Raw genomic sequence first — 23,273 nt, 5'->3', positions numbered from 1 at the left:
GCGCCGCCATATTGTGAGGCCATATTGAGAGGCCATATTGAGCGAGAGAAAAACAGAGCCAACAAGATAGAGTAACTACTTGAAAACTTGTGGAAAGTGAGTTATCATCTTATGTAACGTTTGTACGTATTTGAGCCCGACTCAGATCCCAAACCACAGATGAAGCCAGCATTGTATTGTGTCGGGTTGATAAAATAGTCGGCGCTGAAATGAGCTCAACAGACAAGCAAATTTGGACCAAAACCCTGCGTGACCCATGAAACCGGGACCCTAAGTGTGATGTTATACGACCTTACGTGTTTGAGCCCGACTCCGATCCCGAACCACAGACGGCAGGAGACACCGAACTACGTCAAATCCATTCATTACAGGATGTTTTAGAATGGTAAGTTATTTTTGTTAAATATGTTGTAAATATGTTGTGAACTTGTTGCCCTGGGAGCGGAGAGGTACTGGCTATGTTCGCTAGCTTGTCAGCTTGTTGGCCGGGGAACGAACTCGGACTGGCTAAGTTCACTAGCTTGGTGGCTGGTTGCCTGGGGACGCAGACGCTGTGGACGGAGTCACCATCCTTGACATCAAGGATTAACGGAAGTGCAATCCGCTTGTTTTACAGGGACAGCTTCAAAAAACGGGCTGTGTGCACTTCTCCATTTATCATAGGTGTAATGCATGGGACAGTATTTATGTGACCCCAAGACCACGGGGCCACGGGGCCTTTAAGGCCTCCTGCATCAATGTCCTTTAGGAGGTATACATGGGTGTGTGTGTTGGTTGTTGGTGTGGGAGCAGGGGGGTGCTCCCACTAGCTCATCCCACCTGTTAAAAAATAGGGGGCGTGGCCAATCCCAGTATGCACTGGGCAAAAGGCAATGAAACCATCATGTATTTTCCACGGTTCTTTATCCTCTGCATCCTCCCACACAGTGTAGATTAATGTGTTGACTGGATTCTCATGTGTCCAATCCAGAGCAACACGATATCTGCCGAAGCTCCTGATCCCCTTTGGCCAATCATCAGCCTTGGATGTGAACTTCTCCGGTGGGGTGACTTAAAACTGGGTTGTTGTGTTAATTAACTACACATGGCTGGCTAGCATTGCAAACTGTGGCAAACTTTCAACCAAACACAACTGCAACTAACATGACACGCTTACTTGCATACTAACCCATTACAGTTATCTGGTCTCTTCTAACACCATGTTCTGTTGTTTATAGGTACAATGAAAACCTTATGTGGAGGACGGATATCAAACATGCAACCACTAGGGGCGTTTCTCAATACCAAGTTTGCCAAGTTCGGACTTGCGAACTTTGAAGTTTGGACTTGGCGAGGTCGTCTTGGGAGTACAGACTTGGAGGATGGACGGTCGTTCTGCAATTGGAACAGCAGCAAGTTGATGACTTCTCCGTCTCAACTGTCTTGGCAATATTTCATATAACCAGATATCCTGTAGTGTTTATAATAAAAAAGAAAAATGATATAAACACTATTCTGCCTCCTCCATTTTCATAAATAAATCCCATTTAATTTAGCTAATTAAATTTAAATAAATTACAGCCTACAGCTCAGAGAGGTACTATTGATATTATAATGATTACTACAACTCTGCCTCGTTCTCATTTTCATAGGCTAATTTATCAATTTTACCGTTACGAGTTCTCTCCTCCAGTGTTGCTGCCATCGCTGCTGGTTGGTGTGAAATGCATGCTGGGATACCTGGCTGTTCCAAGTCCCCACAAGTCACCAGCTGATGCATCCTCGCTAAAAGGGGCGGAGCGAGAACACATCCAGGAATTTGGACTGAACTTGGTTAGATGCGAACTTTGAATTGGAACAGGCCTTGGGTCACGACAGATGACATTTCACAAGTCCGCAAGAACACAAGTACAGACAAGAATGCGAATTGAGAAACGCCCTAGGTGTCAGGGCACTGAATCCCCTCCCTTTATTGTTCTGGTCTGCAACACAGTACAACATATGAAAGGCTCCTATGTGATGTGCTGGGACCCATCACTACAGAAATGAGACAGTTTTTCAAATTTTCTTTATAGTAAATGTGAATGGGCTTTCAGGTTTGGAGAGACCTGCCTAATCAACCTTTTATAACAAATGACTATTCATTATGGGTGTTAAGAACTTTATAACCTCAGTATAACAGGCAACAGAACAGAGTGTATAACAAAGTAAGTTAACAATATACAACATATACTTTATTTTACAACATATACTTTACATGATACAAAAATATTGATCACAGTGTTGAAATTGCAATAAACAAAGAGGTTGAAAAAACATTTAATAAATTATATAATCAATATCTGAATAATACGACATAATTAATACAAAAAATATTTTAAAACAAATTATTACGACAGTATTTAAAACAAATCTCGAGCTTCACCTCTTTTTCTCAGTCCTTAATTCCATTCTGCTGCGTTTTTGGGGCTCTGTGGTCCATCTCCCATAAAAACGTCCATATAACTGAGACAGCGCATTTCCCACTTTAAGACTTTTCCCTGAATCGCCAAAGTTTCCATTTTCTGCATTCAAATTGCCAAAGTTTACCACATTTACCAGGGTCCATTTCATCCAACTGTCTTTTTCTTTCCAACTCAACTCCATCCATCTTCTTTTAGTTTTCTTTAGCAGTCAAAGACTGATGGAGATACTTATGACTGGCAGCTCTTCTAGAGATGGACAATGAATCATAGTCGTTAAGCTCGTTAGCATCTCATTAGCATCTCATTAGGTAGTGGTTAGTCCAGTCGTCTCCAGTGGGAGGGGATGCAGCGGCACACCTCCTCACTGAAGGAGAAACCTGGATCACACCTTCGCCTCCTCACCTCACAGGGGGGCCGGTGGCAACTACAGGGGGACAGAAAGAAAGTCTTTAGGTTCAACATGACTGTATTGCAATAACAAAGAAGAGTTGTTATAGTAGCCTCTCTTTCCTTTGCTCTTTTCTTTTCAGGTGTCCTTTTTGTTCAATGGCAACACATGGAAAAGTCAAAGATACAAGGCAGTGTTAAGCCACATTCTTCATTTAAAAAACCTTTTATTAAAGGGGCATGTCCACAGTGCGAACATTTACAAACTGACTGGGTAGTTGCAGAGGCGTGTTTCAGTGTTTCAGCACAATGAAGCAAGCAAAACTACCAATACAGTATTTCACAGTATTTTCCATCACTTTATTGCAAAAAAAAAAAAAAAAAAAAAAACTTTGCATTAAGAGTATGTTTAAACCATTGGACAGGTTTATGTATACTGGCCTGCTGTTGCAATAACCTGGATAATGGCCAGTGAGTGTAGTCCACCTACACACAGAAAAATTAAAAGTGCTGGAATCAAAAACGTTTCTTCAGAGCTGCTGATGTAGGAGAACCTTGCCTGATTTCCTCGCGGAACCTTTCAGACCATGATTCTTTAAAGAACATTTCTCTAATTGGATCTTCAAAGTGTCTCCAAATGTCCCTCCAGGACCTATCAAAAAAGTTCTTTCATAGGTCTTCCCAAAAAAAAAAAAGAAAGTTCTTGGTGGAGCACAGTTGGTTTTTCTCCCCCCATCAACAATAGTGATTCCTTTGTAGCTGATGTTTCTTGTTCTTTTACAGAACCATTTGAGAACCTTTTTTTTTTTTCTGTGTGGACGAATGTATGTATGATGTGATGGATATGATCCACTCTGACTGATGATGTAGTTTAACATTTTGCAAACTGGGAATAACAAGATTCTTTCTATCTTAAAGCACACACACACACACACACACACACACACACACACACACACACACACACACACACACACACACACAGAGTAAACAGTTTTGGCAGATGGTATGTGAAATCCCTGATGCTCATGTCAGGGTCAGGGTTAGCTATAATTCCAAGCTAACAATCTGTTGTAGAATTGATCAGTAGCACAGCAGCTGTTTGTGTAAAGATTTTCTTAACTCATTTCAACACAACATTATGATCAGATCCCACACAAATATGCATCATTCTGCTTTACTAACATCATTCTTCTTCTTCTTATTATTATTATTATTATTATCATTATTTATATTATTAATATTATCATCAGTAGTAGTAGTAGTAGTATTGTCCTAGATCTAAAATGCTTATGAAAACCAGTCTAGTAACACTGATCTAACTGATCTAACCCTTACCCTAACCAAAAATTAAACCTAAATTAACTAAAACAATGAAGAAAAGACACAACCGTACTAGAAAACTGACAAAATGTTACCAGAAAATTATCACACCAAAAAATGTATTAGAAAAATGGCAGAAAATACAAGGAAATAACGTGAATTTTATTAGAAGGGAGAAATAAAAAAAAAAAAAAACAATAGCTAACCCACAGGCTCCTGGGTTTCAAAGGGTGAATGGACAGTTATAGTGTCCATTGGTCCATCTGAATCAGCGGCTGTGAACCGCGTGCAGAAAGAGCCATGTGTGTGCAGGTTCGCAGTGCAGCTCTCCAGCCCTACAGCAGCTGACTTCAGCGATTAGCTCTTCTCTGGTCAAAGGTGTGGAGATCTGTGAAAATCAGCTGCTGCAGGAGCCGGGCTACACGGAAAGCCGCCAGACTCCTGAGTCTCCATGGCACATAGCTGAGAAGCAGCGCTGCCATACAAAGACAAACAGCAGTAACTAATTTTGTGTGTTTTAAAGGTCAAAGGTTAGAACTAAGGTTTAGATTTCATAGCAACAAAAAGTAACATGTAAGAACTGCCGCGTGATTAATGGTCCACTTCAGCACGACCGATTCTTTTGCCTGGACAAGAGGTAAACACGGAAATCATCTTTCCATGCTGTTTCCATGCTGCTTGTATCACCTTCAGAAACCCATATCAGTCAAACCGCAGTCCAGAGTCAAGGCTATTTTGTGAAACCCTGGTATGATAGATTGAAAACAAGGTCTAAAGTCAAGGAAGCCAAAACAGCACATGAAGACACCGAGGGTCCTGCTTACGTAGGAAGTGCGTACTTCATCAAGACAACAGAGATTCAGTGAGCGGTGCGTAACTACCGTCACTTTTTTGACTACATGGATGTCATCTGAGGGCTGAGAGAATATTTAGTCATGGTAGCTTTGAGGAACACAAATGAGAATACACACACACACATGTACACACACACAGACATACAAGCTCTCTCAAATACAGACTCATACTCACGTACGCACAGAGCCAGGCCCCAGACACTCAATTCTTACTGCTATGCTATACTCATAAATCACTCTCAAACGGGGTCACAAAGGGTCAAGACTGTGTGTGTGTGTGTGTGTGTGTGTGTGTGTGTGCGTTTCTTCCTGCGCAAAGAGAGGAAATGGTTAAGTGACAGCTAGGAGAAGTCATTAGCAAACGGAGGTCTTGTATTACAGACCGGGTTCATTGCAATACCAACCTAAAACTGTCTAAACATGGCTTTTAACACAGTCTTAGCTAGTAACCTGCGTGTGTGTGTGTGTGTGTGTGTGTGTACACAACCAAATTCAGGGGAAAAAATAAGGCTACTGGAATCTATATGAACTTCAAGGAAAAGATGCAAAGAATGTCTCAAACCACAGAGAACTGCTCCTCATCTGAAGGGGGGCAGTGGCTGGAAGGAGCAGGATGGGTCACAGGAGGAACCTCCATAAGAGACAAGAGACCCCCATTAAAGTGCATGGTAACCTGATGGCTTTGTAATCTCACAACACATTTCATTTTCATGAATTTACAAGATTTTTTTTTTTTTTTTTTTTTTAAGTTGGGGGTTAAAAAAAACAACAACATTGTGTGTGTGTGTGTGTGTGTGTGTGTGTGTGTGTAAGACTTTAGTCGTCCATCCGGGTTCCTGGGTCTAAGAATTGTGAACACCAATAACCAACAACTCCACCCATCTCTGCCCTCTGGCCCGCTGATGGGCCAACTGGTGAACGGGGACATGTTCTGCCAGGCGGCGCAAAATGCCTAAAAACACTTCCTGGAATTCCCCCAGCATTTACCAAAAATGGGAGGTGCCAAACAGTTTCCGTGGAGGCTCAGAGGATGAGGGTGAAGATTCATGAAGGATTTCTTACATACTAATGTATTTTTAATTATCAATTATTATTATTATTATTATTATTGTTGTTGTTGTTGTTGTTGTTATTTGGTTAAAGAGACTTTTTTCCCTACTTTCCCAGAATATGACAAACCAATGGATGCCTTTGGAGATGGGCCTTTTTTGAATGTGAATGTGTGCCATATTTGTAATGTATCTGAAGTTAAGTCAAACAGCAACAAGTTATGTGTGTGTGTGTATAGATAGATAGATAGAGAGATAGATAGATAGATAGATAGATAGATAGATAGATAGATAGATAGATAGATAGATAGATAGATACACAGACATAGATATATTGACATATACTGCCCGGGCAAAATAAAAAGTCACACACTGTAATATTTTGTCAGACCACCCTTAGCTTTGATTTTGGTATTCACCAGGGCATCATTTCAATAAGCTTATGCAATGTCACAACGTTTATTTCTGTGAGGAGAGCTGCATTCATTTTGTGCCAAGATCTTGTGTTGATGTTGGGAGAGTCGGAAAGCTGTGCGGCGTAAAGTCTTCTTAACCCAATTTTAGCAGATTCAGTAATCTCCTTATTGGTTTTATTTGCTTGATCCAGGCCAATAATTTGACCCTTCTGCAGCAGAGGAACACCTTTTCCACGATGTCCTCCAACAATGGATGATTAAGAAATGAGAAGCTACTCACTGCACCAGTTAGATTTTTTTTTTTTTTTTTTTTTTTTTACATTAATTGATTCTTTATTGTGATTTTTAGATTACAAATTATTTCAGGTACAGTATACAGATTTGAGGTTGGCAATAAATAATAATAATAATAATAATAATAATGCACCAGTTAGATTTAAATAGTTGTTGTTTCCAGCTGAAACATATTAATCACTGCAGTAATTATCCACTGGAAGGCTCTTGACTATTTGCTTAAATCCAGATGATGACTTTGTTTTTGGCCAGGCAGAGTATATATCTATACATCTGTGTGACCAAAGTTCACATGGCACAATAAACTCATTTCTTTAATCCCTTACCCTGATTGTGGAAACTGTCTTTCTTATTTGCATGGCATTTGAGATACCAAATAACTGGCCATATATGCTGAATAACCCAATTACTAAGCGCATGTAAACACGATGTCTGTTAGGTCTTCATTCCCTGGAGGCATAATGGTTTTGAATAAGCACCTCCATCCATTCTTACCTGCATGTAGCTTGGTGGAATCTCCTTCCTTTGAGGAAACACCTATTGGGCGACTCGTTGCATTCGCAGGAGCACTTTGTCTTATTGAGGGGCTGGTGCCTCGGACACGTCTTGTTACACGTGCACTGGCACATCTCCTTGTTGAAGACGTAGTTGTTTGGACAGGTAGAAGGCTGTGGGACGTTGCAAACGCACTGGCAGGTGTTGCGATCAAGGTGTCGGTTAGGGCCGCAGTTGTGAGCTTGATCCCTGTGCCGACACACACACTGACAGGTTTCCACATCCAGTTCTTTATCTGGGCCGCACACGTCCGTCGCAAATATGTCTGCACACATGGAGGGAAGGTGAGGGAAAGGCAAAGGGACAGTTAGTGATGTAAAGGACTTGACTTTTAACTCATTTTCTTTTCACTGCAAAAAGTCCAAATCTTACCAAGATTATTTGTCTTATTTCAAGTAAAAATGTGTTATTTCTAGTCAAAATCTCTCACTACACTTAGAATAAGCTCAGAAATTACTTGTCTTTAGACACACAATATATAATTTTTACTTGTTCACTTGTGTCACAAGTAAAAATTTGCTTGTTTCATTGGCAAAATTAGTTTCTTGTTTCAAGCTAATTTTAACTTGTTTCAAGTAGATTTTGACTTGAAACAAGTGAAAATTGTAAGTAATTTCTGAGCTGATCATGACTTATTTTAAGTGTAATAAGATATTTTGACTAGAAATAAGACATTTTTACTTGAAATAAGACAAATAATCTTGGTAAGATTTTGACTTTTTGCAGTGTTGGTACAAAATATTCCAAAATGCATTCATTGGGGGTATTTTTCTTAAAACCTGTAGCAGTGTGGAGTCCTAGGATGTCCTTGCAAGGGTTCAGGGATCACTGAATTTCATTGTAAGTCATGAACATTGTCTCATTCTGACAGCTATTATTTCCCCAAATACAGGGTGGACTGCTGCTGATTCAGTACTTAACAACAGCTAATATTGGTCTCATATTGGGACTACATGTTATTGACCTAGCATTTTGTGGGGATTAATGTGGATCCATTTGTTTGTGACATCAAAACTTTGGAGGACCACTGATCAAAGTAGCCTGGAAATTCAAAACATAAAATTTCAATAACAGAAAAATCTAGCATTCACAATTAATTATTCCCTCTATCTTTAGACTTTTAATTATAATTGACTAAGTTTAATGCCATGTCTATTTAATGCATCAAAATAATAGGATTTTACTGCTACTGCTTCCAGTTAATTGATAGTACAATTTATGTATCCTTAAAAAGATGGGTGGGTAAAGACAGTGTTATGGGACCATATCAGGGATTCTGAATGTTTGGCCTACAAGTTCCCCACATTTTACGTTGCAACAAACCATGTGCAAATCATGTGGGGGAAATACAGATTTCACAATGTATTATCAAAATCCCTTGGTTTTTAAATATGAATTTTTGGTTGAACTAACAAAATCAGCAACATTCACAAACCACGGAATTGATAATTAGCTGTTTAAAGCAAAGGTTTCACTCCATCTCATTTCAACTCCTCAAAATACAACAGTGCTGCTGCTTTTAGGGAAAGTGATGGAAGTGATGGAACACTGATGTGAAGAAAGTCTAAAGCCTCTGAAAGTTCATTTTATATCTTAGTGGAATGAATGGAAACCAACAGCTGGAGGAAAGGCAGGAAACATGACTGCTCGCTTTGAAGAAATAAAAGAAAAAGCAGGGACACATGCATAGTAGACAGCATATGTGATGGCCACATACAAGTATGACAGTTAATATCTCCAGTATATGGACAGTATGTATACATGTCGAGCTGAAGTGGAGGCTTAGAATGCCTAAGCTTATTTTACCCACCTTTATATTTACAGAGTACTGTCAGGTTGACATACAGTGATGTGAACTTATAGTATACGTATACTATGGAGTATCTCAGAGGTGTTTTATGAATATAGGATATGACTTTCATTTTTTTTCAGTGACGCACTGTAATGGTTATATGTACAGATGTGGCAATTTTCTGCCGTACATTTCAAAATTCCTGAAGCGAAAAGTAATAACCTTTGGAAAACACTGTCCAACGTGTTGGCCATCACTGAAAATATTACACAACCACACATAAAAGTTGAGTGTGCGTGCGCGCGCGCGTGTGTGTGTGTGTGTGTGTGTGTGTGTGTGTGTGTGTGTGTGTGTGTGTGTGTGTGTGTGTGTGTGTGACAGTTGTTTGACGTCACCGATAAACTATGAAATTGAGACATTCCTGAAACAGACTACTTGCGCTGTTCTGTTTCTTTCCTCCGGGATAACACAGATGGTTTTCTTTCAATACTTGGAAATAATTTTGTAGCTAAGACAGAGAGAGAGAAGCATAAGGCATGAGAGAGAGAGAGAGAGAGAGAAAGAGAGAGAGAGAGAGAGAGGAGTGTGTTTGTGTGTGTGAGAGTGTATGTGTATGTGTGTATTTGTGTGTGTGTGTGTGTGTGTGTGTGTGTATGTGTGAATCTGCTGATGAACAAGCACAGATAACAATGGTAACAGAGACACACACTTCACCACTGACAAACAAAGTGCAAGCTGTGCCTTCTCCAGCAGCGCAGCATGTGCTTAAGTCAATCTGATGGGATGCAGTGGAACTTTATTTGCCTCCATGACAACAACTGTTTTCAAAGCCGAACTCCAAATCGGCAGTGGACATGAAAATATGATGTAGGGAAAAAAATCAGCCAGGAAAATAACTGATCAGATTCAGCACAGACGTACCCACACAAATTGCTGGACAGTGCAGGATACTGTCTGGATGCTCCAGATGCTAACTGTTAGCCTCCTGCCATGGAGGTTTTTCATATAATGCCAAATATTTCAAAATGGGTGAACTATTCAGGAAGTATGGTGACACATTAGCCTGTAGATGCTCTTGAGCTCAATATAAGTCTATATTGCGGCACTCGGGTTCTCCGGGGGCTCCACTGTAGGCGTAGATCATCAATTTTTGCCTTTTCATTCACATGTATTGCCTTCACAAGACAGCTCTCAAAAATATGGTTCTAACTAAAATATGAACAAATCACAAACATGGTAAATAAGGAAGACTCGTCTAATACTAATACTAACACAGTTCTTTTGGAGTTCTGAAGAAGCTTCTTGGAGGAGAAGCGAAACGTCTACAAGAATCTCAAGTCCAGTTGAGCTCGATTTCAACTCTACTTGAATACCATGACCCGGATGATTGAGAACCTCCACAGACATGTGCTTTCTGTTCAATCTGAAACTGCCATGTAAATAAACCATGTACATTGTTGCCGAGTCCATTTATTATGAGCAAATTTTTTCTCTAAAGTCACTTATAATGGTCATTGCGGGTTGCAGTTTTTTGGGCTTGTTTCTTAAGTGTAGTTGCTTATTTCGGCTTGCTCACTGTGTGTGTGTGTGTGTGTGTGTGTGTGTGTGTGTGTGTGAGAGAGAGAGAGAGAGATTTGTGTTACAGAGGAACAGTTGACACTTTCTTGCATCGCATTCAGTGAGGACACGGCATAATAGGTTTTAAATGCTGAAACTGTTTGAATGAGAAAGTAGATCCGGACATCCAGAAAGTAGATCCCTGTGGTTGCATATTAGGGCCAGGAAAAAATATGCAGCTGGAGGAGGGGGTAGTATTCTCAGCAAAAAGAAAAAAAAATCAGAAAAAACAAAATGAAAAAAATAATTTTCAGAGTTTTTTTCTCAGAATATTACCCACCCTCCCTCAGCACTGGCTCTCATACACCGTCATATGTCTCCTTTTGGACATAGAATTGATTATCAAAGAAATCATGTAGACTCGGGTTTTGGGGAAATCAGGTCACTGACAGCAACATAAACTATAATCACTTTAATCAAACTATGACTTTAATATGCTTATTCACATTCAAATTATTAGTGTGCATGTAAACATACTGAGAGTCAGAAATAACATAACTGGTAATGGCACTTGATTCTATAGTTTCCTATGGAGGTTAGATTCACTTCAAGAGGACAGCACAATAAATTATATATTTGAAACCACCAAGTCTCAGGCTTTGGTTCAAATCAGTTCAGCCAATGAGGTCATTTTTTTTTTTTTTTTTTTTTTTTAACTATTGGAAAAAGCAATGGAAATCTATGAACATTTCAGTGGACATACTGAAAATTTTGTTTTGAGGCAGATTTTTTTGGAGTGGTGTTTGAATTGCTGATTATCAGAAAGAACTTCATGTTGAACAGTTTACCAAATTATGAAGAACAATTTGAGATTGGAAAACTCCTACTCAGTCAGAACTACGCCATCCCAAGTAAGTGTTTGGTTTAGTAAGATAAATTTCTTCAGAAGTTTTAACCATTAGAGCCACAAAGGCCCACATCAGACCCCAATTAAAAATAGAAAGAGTCAGAACATATATTCTGTCAGATGATGTGGGTGTGATGTGGTTTGTGGCTTATGGACGAGGGAGCGTACACGGATTTGAATGGCATGCTTATATTGACATAACGGTTTTTACCACCATGTTCCATTGTATGATAACAAAGGTTTTGTTTATGCAGGATCACATAGTGCTGATGCATTGTGGGTTAGCTATGAATCTATTGTGTTTGATTTGAAAAAGCTTTTTGACATGACAGTCACTGGCAACTTGCAGTTCTCAGGAAAATGCACAACTTCATAAAATACACATACACACACACACACACACACACATTTACTGGTAGAGTGGTCAGTGTGGTCAGTTTGGAGGCAGAAGATTTGTGGGAAATGATTCCATCCCATATTTTCACATAGGACCCATGTTTTGGAAAATCCATCTTTATTGTTTTCGGGAAGCCCGGAGGCTTTGTTTCTATTGAAAGAAGTGGCATATTTGCAGGAAAATATTTAACCTCTGCATTAAGAGAGGTCATTGACTAAAACTGACTTTTGAAGACTGTTGACAAAACCTCCATTAGAGGGGAACAAAATGGTTTCAGTTTCAACATTACATTTGAACTATAAAACATTTTGCACACCAGTGGCCCCACATGTACTTTTTAAACAATTTTTATAACAAAAAAACTTTTTATAACAATTACCAATTAGTATTTGAAATGCGGATGACTTTGATTCCTTAATTCCCTGAAGAGGCAGTTTATTACACCACTGGTGTGCAGACACCTGACCGGAACTGACTTGCAGCTTTGCAGCTGTGGTGACTACTTTACAGCAACGTCTTGCACCCTTCATCCCAAGTGATGCTCATATGTGTGTTTCCAATTGCAAACCTGTCAACATTACACTGTGAAATAAGGGAGACTTTATCATTAATTGTCCCTACAGGCCAAAAGAAAAAAAAATGAAAATGATTAATTAATTAATTTAAATAAAGTAAGTTTTACAGCACTCAAATGGAAAAAAATACAAATAAATAAACATAACATGCAAATTATGAAATCCCCAAACCCTGAAATAAAAATATAGGCAGTTGTTTCCTCCCGTTTTGCTGGTGATTAAAAAGGGCGATCTATCAGAAGAGCAAATTGTTTTTATTCCTTCCATCCCTGTTTGATTGACTTTTCAACTGTACCTGCTATTCTGTGTTAGCATGCGCTACCTTCTACCAGCAATAACAGCTTGTTAGCACGACATGCAGCAAATTATATCAGAAGACAAAAAGAGGCAAGGCTTAGCAAAGGCTTCCATCTAAATATGGAGCTTCAGCTAAATATGGCTTCAGTCATGAACTCAAATCTGCAACTATAAGGCTCCAAAATGTAGATTTTTAGCAAGAGAGTTCTACAGCAAACATTAGCTATCATATCACTGCAGTGCAAGTGTCAACATGTGAGATATTTTCTCTGTAGTTGGGTAGTTTTACCAGAGTCGTAAAAATAGCATTCCTCTAGGAGAGCACTCAGTCAGGCCTGCTGGAATGGATTACTGTAGAAAATGTACACCAAAAACTCTGTTTCATTACAGTTACTGACTTTTAGGAACTCTCAAATCTTGGAGGATGATGAAGATGGTACCCGAAGAATATTAAATAAGAAAATTCCCAAGTTTGTTTACCACCCCTTTAAGTCAGGCCCAAAACAAACAATAAAAAATAAAACAGTTTCAATGAGATGGTCTTATTTTTCTACAGCCATCATCATATGCTCCATTATGTTTTATGTTGCAAGGACGGACTTTCTGCATACAGCAGCGGGTAAGTCAGGCCCCTTCTTCCTCTCAGATGCAGTCCCGAGGTGGAAAACCTTTTCTATAGGAATATTTTAACCAATTTTCAAAAAGTTGGCCTTTACTCTTGACTCCGTACAGGAAGATCCAGTGGTATGTACATGTCTCTGTGTGAATAAACCATTATTTACCCAGATACAACTGAGAACACTTCTTGTTTACAGCGACAGCCTGGGGAAGTAGATGCGGTGGGAAGGAAGGTGACACACCTGGCAGCGACCCAACACAACCACTGAGTAATCTCTTGAGGAAAAACAATAAAATACTCATTCTGTCATTGCGGTGTGCTTTTGGTTGCTGAGGACAAGCCAGCATCGAGAGTTGAATTACTCTGACAAATCCCAGTTGAACTGGGGTGACAGGAATTTCAAATCCAAGTAGAGCAAAGAACCCAATAGCAGAGGAAATGGAACATAACACTGCCTACAGCTGTATTCAAGAGCATCCTTCCACTGGGGGTAGGGCTATCATCATGCTCCACGGACACTGAAAAGCTCCACTGGAGCAGACAAAGATGAAGTTAAGAACCTTGCTCAAGAGCACATCAAGGGAAACTGTGCAGAAATTGCTAAAGGAATTGGGAACATTTGAACCTGTGTGTCCTGCTGTGTTAAACAGCACTAACTGTCCAAACTCTTCTGGCATTAGCAAAAACCATATTAGCTACTTAGTATAACTCCTTAAACGGTACAAATCAATGCAGTTTAGCCAAACGTAAATGGAGAAGAAAAGTGTTCAATTTAAATAGCTAACAGACCCGTGCTGAAACTCAAGGCATCTTTCTACAGCTTTGGTTTACGTTACAATTCAAGAGCAACTCACCTTAGAGAGTCAGTGTCTTGCAAAAGGTTGGTTTATGTGGAGGCTAGTCCGGTACCATGGCAACGATACCCATGCAAATGGACATTGCTCAGCCCATCCCTGTATGTTGATTTGAATGGAAAAGACGGATCTAAATTCAAGTTCTGAGATTTGAATCATCACCTTTTTGGTCAGCACTGAATTCTTTTGATCATTGAATTATTGCTTCTGACTGGGCAGGGAGGCTGCCTGGCAGAGTGGAAGTGTTGTTGGATCGATTTCCATTCCTGATGTGGCCTATGCTGCCAAAGCACTTATGACTGCTGTGTTCCCATGCAACAGGCAGTCAGAGTGAGTGAAAGATGGGAAGAAGAAGAATATACCTCTGTAATTCCACTGGGGAAGTTCAGACACTTTATTGTGAAGAAATAAACAAACTGCATTGCCTTCCTGAAGCAAACTCTTTGATGACAATTTTGGCATCCTAAGAAAAGGCATTTGGCCCAATCTTGGGGTGAGGAACAGAGGGTACAAGATATACTACTGGCTGCAGTGAAACTTGATGGGAAAATCATCAAGTAACATAAACTGTTAGCCTCAGGTTAAACCATCAAACTATTAGTGAGGATCTAGACTGGGTCTCTGGTGCTCCCTGCATTTCAAGGCAATCATTCTTCACTGTTGTCTCAGACTGAGCGGGCCATGCCCTGAACTTCAATCAGGCAGCCATATGTGAACTGCCATATGTGACTCTGCAGAGTCACATATGGCAGTTCATTAGGTTTCAAGGGTCATCAAAACTGCTTTGACAATTTCTTTCCTGTTGATTCAATTGTTATGTTATATATTTTAATTTGGAATTTACCCTAACCCTAACCTAACCCTAACCCATGTCCCTGATACTCACACATGCATGTTTTTCACTGGATGGAGAAGAGATCAAGGGCAGGTAAAATCTAATTTTCTATTCTCATTTCAGTTTTTGATTTCTGAGGAAAATCATCAATTCTGTTATCACTCACAAACTGTTGAAAACGAAGCTGACAAGCACTTCTGTGCTGTTTTATAGAGAAAATGGCTTATGTACTTCAAAAACATGCTGTTTCTTTTGCTGTATACTTTTCTTCGCCTCCCTTCGTTCCCCTTCTCTCCTGTCTTCCTGCTACATTCTTCCACTGTGACCTCATGCCTGAAGCTACTGTGTGAACATTTAAACACAAATATATCTCAAGACCACACGTAGCAGCTCGTTTCTGTCTAAATGTCAAACTTACAAGAGATTTAAATACTCTAATATTGGCCGAATGCTTAAACAAAACAAATGAAATGGTCAAGATATGCTAGTTCCATATGTTGGATATTCTCAGTACACTCATGACTGTGTTCCATACCAGATTTCAGAGGACTTGTCATGAAGGACAAACACCATGGTGCTAGTCAAGAAGGCACAAAAGTGGCTGTACTTCTTGAGGACGCTCAGGAAGGTGAACCTGTCACAGCAGCTTCTGGTGTTCCACTGCACCATTGAGAGTGTCCTCACATATGGCAGCCTGGTGTGGTATGGTGGCCAGATTTGATGTCATCATTTTGTGTCATGTTGCGAGTAACAGGCAATTTGAAATCCTATTTGAGCAACACGAGCATCCAGACTGAGATGCGTCTGTACAAATCCGACTGGAATCGCATTTCAAACCACATCCAAATGTAGTTTGGATCTGATTTGTAAAAATTGCATTGGATTGACAAAAAATTGATTCAGCCTGGCAGTCTGAACAAGGCCTTAAGTGTCTGATGACCAAAAAGATGTTTGAAAGACATGTTGCCTGACAATGTCTTGTGCCTGTTGAGTCTTTGTAAGGTCACCGATACTGTCATTTATTGTCTTACATGGACTAAAAGATCAGTTGTTGCAATGCACAGCTGTGATTTCTTTTTGGGTCAAAGAGAATAAAAATATTAGTGGTAAAAAGTTTTGTTAACTTGTCATGATGGAAATCACCCGTAGGACTCATTAAAGAGGAATGCCAAAGAAATCACACAATCAACTCCGGCAACCCTTTTACTCCACGGCCTCTTCCTCCACTGTTCTCCTCCTCCTCCCCTGCCAGTTCAAACCAAACAAATCTCCATAGCCGGCAGCCACCTTTCCGAAACAAGAGAAGCTTCCAGCTGGTTACCATGGAGATGACAATCAATTCTTCATTTGAGTATGAAAGCTTCAGTGTCATCTGACGCTTTCTCTAAGACGCCTGCTGGCATATCTTACGACCAAAATCTGCCTTAAGAGATGTTGCTGCCATGCTCACTGCCACGCCCACTTTGGGCGACCAGTGTGTAAAACAAACAAACAAACACACATGGAATAGGGCAGAAACATAAACGTCATCCATATCTTTTGGACGAGGTAATGAAACATCACAACCCTTAAAGTTGGACAATGCAATTTTATCTGACTACTTGATGGCATCAAGAGCGGCAACAAGTTGGTGTTTGACTTTGTATGTACTTTCCACCTCCATTTGGCCAATTTGGCCAGTCTCTGTGCCTGCAGGCTAATGGCTAAGTGTAACCAGTAGCTAAAGGGAGCTCACCTCACTTGTTGCACTCACTCACTCAGTTTCCTCATCTGTGAATTTTTAGTTAATGTGAGGAAGGAGAGAAGAAGGGAGAAAAGGGCTGGAAGCAGTGAAACAGCTGGTCTGCATGAGTTGGTAAGAGTTTATATGATTAAATCTCAAAAAGGTTCCACAGAGCACTCTTTATTTTCAGGACTGTTAATGGCTTCTGAAATGGTACAGCGCATGTTTCATTCACAATAAATTCAGCCTATATCCAGTTCTCCAGCGGAAATGTTTATGGTTTCTATGCTTTGAAACCCTTGGAAAAATTAACTTGACTTCTTCCAAAGGCACAGTAATAAAGGAAATGAGCAAACTAGAAAGAAATGGCACCACAATCAGCAAGAAACTGGAAAAAGTTAACAGAAAATGCCATGAAAGTTAAAGGTGTGAAGGCCGGAGGCGCATGGGGCTGCATCATATCTGGATTTTACAGTTATTTATTGTCATTGCAGTGCCTTTAAAGTTAGTTTGGTTTAAATATAAAATAAAACCAGAGCTTACAAGCCTCATCTGCTAGCTTCTACAGACAACTGCCTCTGTGCATCAGCATACATATTGTGTGTGTGTGTGTGCGTATGTGTGGGGGTGTGTGTGTCTAGTTGTGGAATTCACTACTCCAGGGTCTCTGCATTCCACCATCTCTCATTTGTTTACACTGAGTCCACAGAATGTTATCATAGCGACACACACACACACACACACACACACACACACACACACACACACACAAACATACACACACAGACTCTCAACAAACACATCTTCCATTGTGGTCATAAATACTCCTCAGTGAACACACAAACATTCTCCTGTCACAAACAGTAACACTGAGAAAGATGGCTCTACTAACTGTGTGTGTGTGTGTGTGTGTGTGTGTGTGTGTGTGTGTGTGTGTGTGTTTGTGTATAGGCTGTTTGATTCAGATGCTTTTACAAGAGCAGAAAATTGGGCATAAAATTGGAGATAATTCCCTTGACAAAGGTTACAGTAAAACCCACTGAAGATTACACAATCACAGATGAACGGGTAATCCCTGGGTTCCTGTTTCTATTTTTTTTTTTTTTTTAATCTCCAACTTTCCTGCTAAGTGCCTGATGCTATGGTCTTTCTTCGTCATACATCATCTGAAATATAAAATTCATATAAATTACATATATTTTGTTTTTCTCTGTTTCAGGCAGTGATAACCACCACAGGGTGAGCACCACAGTGACAGAAATTGTCATTTTAAGTTTGAACTTTGTAGAGTGTTGGGCTGTAAAGTTACGTGACTTATGATCCACATGGTGGTTAAATATCCTCATTAGTTGCTCTGGGCTATTAATCCATAATACTGTATTTCTGTCTTACTTTTGCAAAGTTTCTATGTAGAAAATTCTTACAGACACTACCTGCTCTCTGTGGATTGTAGTGAGTAGTGAGAAATTAAGAGTGTGCAGTGAGGAGGAGTCTAGTAAAACCAAAAAGATTTGGAAAGCTTATGAAAACTTTTGCAAATGCAATGTTTTTGTCACTGGATTTTTGTATTTTGATATACATTTCTTGAATTTCCACTCAATTTGAGAAAAGGGCATTAATGCCAGATATCCCAGTTAAATTAACTGATTCTATAGCACAAGAAAACGTACAAAAACCTGTTGTAGATCAGTGCCTCTTATATCCACCTATGCATACTCACCAATGTACTGCGCCGAGGGTCTGGGAGGAGGTGGAGGCGGTGGAGGGTGGTTGTGTTGCATGCTTGTTGTCATGGTAACACACCGACACAGTCTGCTATTCCAAGCCTGACCATGAGGACACGACCTGTTTGCTACTGGACACCTTCAACAGAGAGAGACAGAGAGAGATGAAGGAAAATTATTTTGTGGTTCAGCACACGTGCCTCATCATTTTTTAAATTTAGGGAGACAATATAACTCAACAATATTTCAAAAAGAAATGCATACAAATACAATTTGTATGTATGCATGCACACAGCTGCCTAAACAGCTGAAGACAAACATTCAGAAGAAACTAGTTTAAATATCAAACAAGATTACCTCAAGCATCAACAATATAACATATGCATGCATACACACATTGACACACACACTCATTCACATGAATTAACTCTGCGTTGCATAGGCATACTCAAAATACAAACTTACTGTTACTATAGTGAATTACTTTACTTTGATGACATATTCAGGTGTAGATTTGTATAGACTCAGTAGGTGATATGAGTGGGGATGCCATCCCCCTTGTTAACCTGCCATCCCCCCTCTCCATCTCCTAGTAGCAGAGAGAGTGCAGGGCCAGAGGCCTTGTTTAGTTGAATGTGTTAGTCTCGTCTGCCTCACTCTGTGATCCTGCATCTGCCTGAGGTTTGAAGTTACAATCTATGACTCTGACCATGACTCGGACATATCAGCAGCCTGACTGTGCTGTGTATTGATAAATCCATGACACTGTCCATGGTGCTGAAGTAGCAAATACATTGATATGTGATATGACCTATCCCAATATAAGTCATTTCATATCCCAATAACGATATACAGTGGTCCCTCGCTATAACGCGGTTCACCTTTCGCGGCCTCGCAGTTTTGCAGATTTTTTTTAGTGCAACTTTGCATGCTTTTTTTTTTTTTTTTTTTTTTTTAACAGCGCATTGTATTCTGCATCCTGATTGGCTAAGGGACTGTAGACCATTGTCAATCAATCTCCTCCATGCCATGTCTCCTGTACAGTACAGAATGCGTTCATTCTATAATACTGGACTTATTTTTCTATGAAGGTTTGAACTTTGAGAGTTTAAACAAGAGAGAAAAGTGAGAAAATGTTAATGCCTGTCTGAGAAAAGTGTACAAAGTGTGTAGTGAGGGGTTTTACAGCCTTAAAACATCTAGCATAATTGTAAAAAATAAAGCTGATTACTTCGCGGATTTCGCCTATTGCGTGTTATTTTTAGAACGTAACCCCCGCGATAAACGAGGGACCAATGTATATCATGAGAGAGCACATTTTCTGTTTACAATACACAATTACCTGAATGAATAGTTTATAAAATGACCACATGGAGAGGCCTATTCCTTATTACATTTTGAACTATATCCATGACGAGTAAAAGGTGCTTAATCTTATTTTATTTTTTTCTCTTTTTATTTGGAACCTTTGAGCAAATTTCCAATTAAACAGTAAACAAAATGTAAAATATAAGGGTAATGGTGAAAAGAATCTATTGGTGATCCATACATGCTTCCCAATACTGGCACAATTTTTTCCCAGGTAACAATAGTGCCGTGAATGAACTATATGGAACAACACTTGAGCCAGCAACTGAAGCCATTTACTTTTCTGTCAAAATCACGTCCTAGCAATAATGCTGGTATGTGTGGCTCCTGTAGAGGCTGCTGCTGAGGCTTACAACACCTCTCCAAAACCGGGCAATGCAAGGTCATTAACTCCACTAGACTTCTTTGCACCACCTATGTGTTTTGTGCCAGTTCATGAAGACAAGTTGATGCCAGGTTTCATGTAAACAAGCTGGAACTGAGGAGGTTTGCTCTGCTCTGGTGTTGCTGCTCAGCCCCAAATTCTACAGACGGCAAGGTGTCACTCAATTCACGGTGATAAATAGATCAAAAGGTTGCTTTGGAGAGAACTTTAAGTTCTCTGTTGTTCTCCAAGCTTCATTAGCACAGAGTTAATAAAACCCTGACACTGCTGTCAGTGTTTTAGTGAAGTGCGACACTCAGGATTGACTTGATCATCATCCATCATCCAAGTTACAGAAAATAAACTCCTGTAATAAATAATATCTCAGTCTTTGCTGTATCTTACTGTATGCTATGGTGCTGACACTTACTTCCCCACAGGGATTAATAAAATTTCTTATAATCTGATCTAGAACATTCATCTATCCTGATCTTAAAAATATTCACAGGGCAGGCTAAATATGACCAGAACTGGTCAAACTGGGCTTTCTGCCCAGTCCTCACAGGTTTGCTGTGATAATAACTGGGTGCTTAATTAGTTCAAGAAATGGCATTTCTCAGATGTGTGTCTGTGTGTATCTGAGTGTGCGGCCCAGGCCTCTGATCAGGTCTCTGATGATAAGAAAGCTGAGGGATTGTAGACAAATAAACACCTTGATCAAAGGAGGTTCTCTTGGGTTGGCTTCAGTCAGAGAGCTGCGGAGGAGAGGGAAGTATCTGTCTCAGATATGTCTGGGTTTGTACCCTGAGGAGTCACTGTTTGGAAGAAAAACACTTACATACAGGAATAAAGCTTTACACTGCATCTGCTCTAGCTCTGTCCTGTATACACTGTTATGTATTCTGCACTAATGTGGTGGCTTAAAAATATTATGCAATATTCTCTGTATATGAGGCTCATACACACAAAACCAGAGAGATTAGATACGCCTCTAGAGCATCTCTCCATCTTAGAAATGTTTGTGCAACAAATTGTCAAACCACCGATAAATAGAGTGGAACAGAGAAAAATAAATCAGGAAGGAAAATAGGACAGAAAGGAAAGCTACACAGATTCCAGAAATCAAACCATTTTGAATAATGTTTCAGTGTTCATTGGATCAAGAGGTGTTTAGTTTAGTTTAGTTCAGTGATTGGGATGCTGATGAGGAGACTGGGAGGAAACACATTTGTAGACAAATAAACATCTGCATCAGAGACAGTCCTCTTGGGTCAACTTCAGTGAGGGAGAGGGAGTCAAAGTGATATCTCTCTTGGCAAGTGCATCTCTGATATTTGCTATCTTTAGACAGAATGTTCTTGGTATTTGCCTTCTATAGTTAAACTGTTCCTGTTTTCTCTGCATCCTTCCCTGCATTCTCCTTTCATGTTCATCTAACCTTTTCCATCAACTTCTCCTCTCATCCGTGTCTTTCTCCTCATTTCATCCCTATTGACGATTTTCTGTTTATTTTGCCGTGAAGTCAAAAACAAAATCACATAACAGAAATCAAACAACAACAAATATGAAATCAAAGCATGATTCCTAAAAACAAAACAAAACCAAAAATTAGAAAAATGGACATGACCAATCAGCATCTTTTGAGGAACTACAGCACTGAACCTGCAGTGCACTGAAAAGGAGAACAGGAACAACAGAACAATAGTGTAGATTTCCCTTACAAAACAGTAAGGATCATGTAGCAGCATGCTAACAAGCTAACAATATGTTTGCCAATATGCTTGCTCATTTTCACCATCACAGATATGGCTGTCTGTTGAGCCTCAGAACTCCTGCTCTAGACAAGGCCTTTTTTTTTTTTTTTTTTTTACTCATAAACTCATAAAATAACAACACCCAATACAGACTCAGGCACCTAATTTGTTCTGATTTTCCCTGCCGTAAATGTACACCGGAAAGCTCAATAATGCATTCAGAAACAGCAAGAAAATTAGAACTGGACCAAGGAGAAATTCTGAGGCCCATCTGATTTCCACTACTTCAAAAACAGAATACACAAAAAGTGTGGACATCCACATCCACCAGAGCTGTGGCCACCTTCAGTCAGCTCTTCATTCAGTCTGATCTGAGTCCAAAAAGCACACTGATTACCTAAAATGGAAGTACAGTGAATATTAAGCACAACATGAACTCCCACAGGCTAAGTGGGTTTATATACAACCGCCAAGACCCAAAGAACCGTCATGCAGACCCTCTCTTCCAACAAGGAACTGGTCCCGTTCCATTTCCTGCACATAATTTTGAACTGTTCTGAGCATTTTGATCAAAGTTAAATTGGTTCAAAACCTAAAATGCTGGCTCCAAGCTGGAACCAAAATATAGTAGCACTTGGAGTTGGAAGCCATGGAGGCTGTCCTAAAAAACGACCCCGTAGGTCCTTTGTGCAAGCACCTTATTATGACCTACGTGTAGTTATGTTCTAAAGATACGCAACCTCTACCAGCTGTGTAAATAACAAGAATATGGTGTGTCAACAAGTGACAAAATCCACATAGGCAGGTACCCCTACACAGGACTGGCAACCCCGAGACCAGGGTTCAACTTCCGTGTGAAGTGAATCCAATTTTGTTTTGTTTCTGCCTGTTTATTATTGTCACCATGACTCTGTTCTCTAACCTTACCCTCAACCTTACCCTAACTTTGACCAAGTATTTTTGGTGAAACCGCTTGGATGGATGCTCACTATAGCTTGTGGGATATCTCCTGCCATTGGTAGGGGGCAATCATTTAGGAAACGCTCCTATGGGTCATAATAGAGGCAAGTAATGGACGAGCTGTGTGTTAGAAGAGCGTGCGTAGTCTGCTGAAGAAACAAAACTATTGCTTTCAATTTGGACATCTGAAGTTCCTGAAAATGTGGAGAGGAGTACTAGAAAAAG

The 23,273-nt window shown here is 39.9% G+C and overlaps 1 protein-coding gene across 1 annotated transcript in view; it reads right to left on the bottom strand.

The window, feature by feature from the left end:
• Positions 1–2,268: 2,268 nt before the first annotated feature.
• The window catches only part of vegfc (vascular endothelial growth factor c), an 85,594-nt gene continuing 64,589 nt past the window's right edge, over positions 2,269–23,273 (bottom strand). Inside the window, exons 5-7 of the mRNA XM_030057983.1 lie at positions 18,599–18,741; positions 7,263–7,587; positions 2,269–2,868 (exon numbers count right to left, since the gene is read on the bottom strand). Coding sequence (XP_029913843.1) covers positions 2,760–2,868; positions 7,263–7,587; positions 18,599–18,741 — 577 coding nt within the window. The 3' untranslated portion in view covers positions 2,269–2,759. The remainder of the gene's footprint in view (positions 2,869–7,262; positions 7,588–18,598; positions 18,742–23,273) is intronic.

This window comes from Myripristis murdjan, chromosome 1, assembly GCF_902150065.1.
Source record: "Myripristis murdjan chromosome 1, fMyrMur1.1, whole genome shotgun sequence".
Lineage (NCBI taxonomy): Eukaryota > Metazoa > Chordata > Actinopteri > Holocentriformes > Holocentridae > Myripristis > Myripristis murdjan.
Note: the sequence above shows the minus strand (reverse complement) of the source record. Positions and strands in the feature narration are given on the sequence as shown.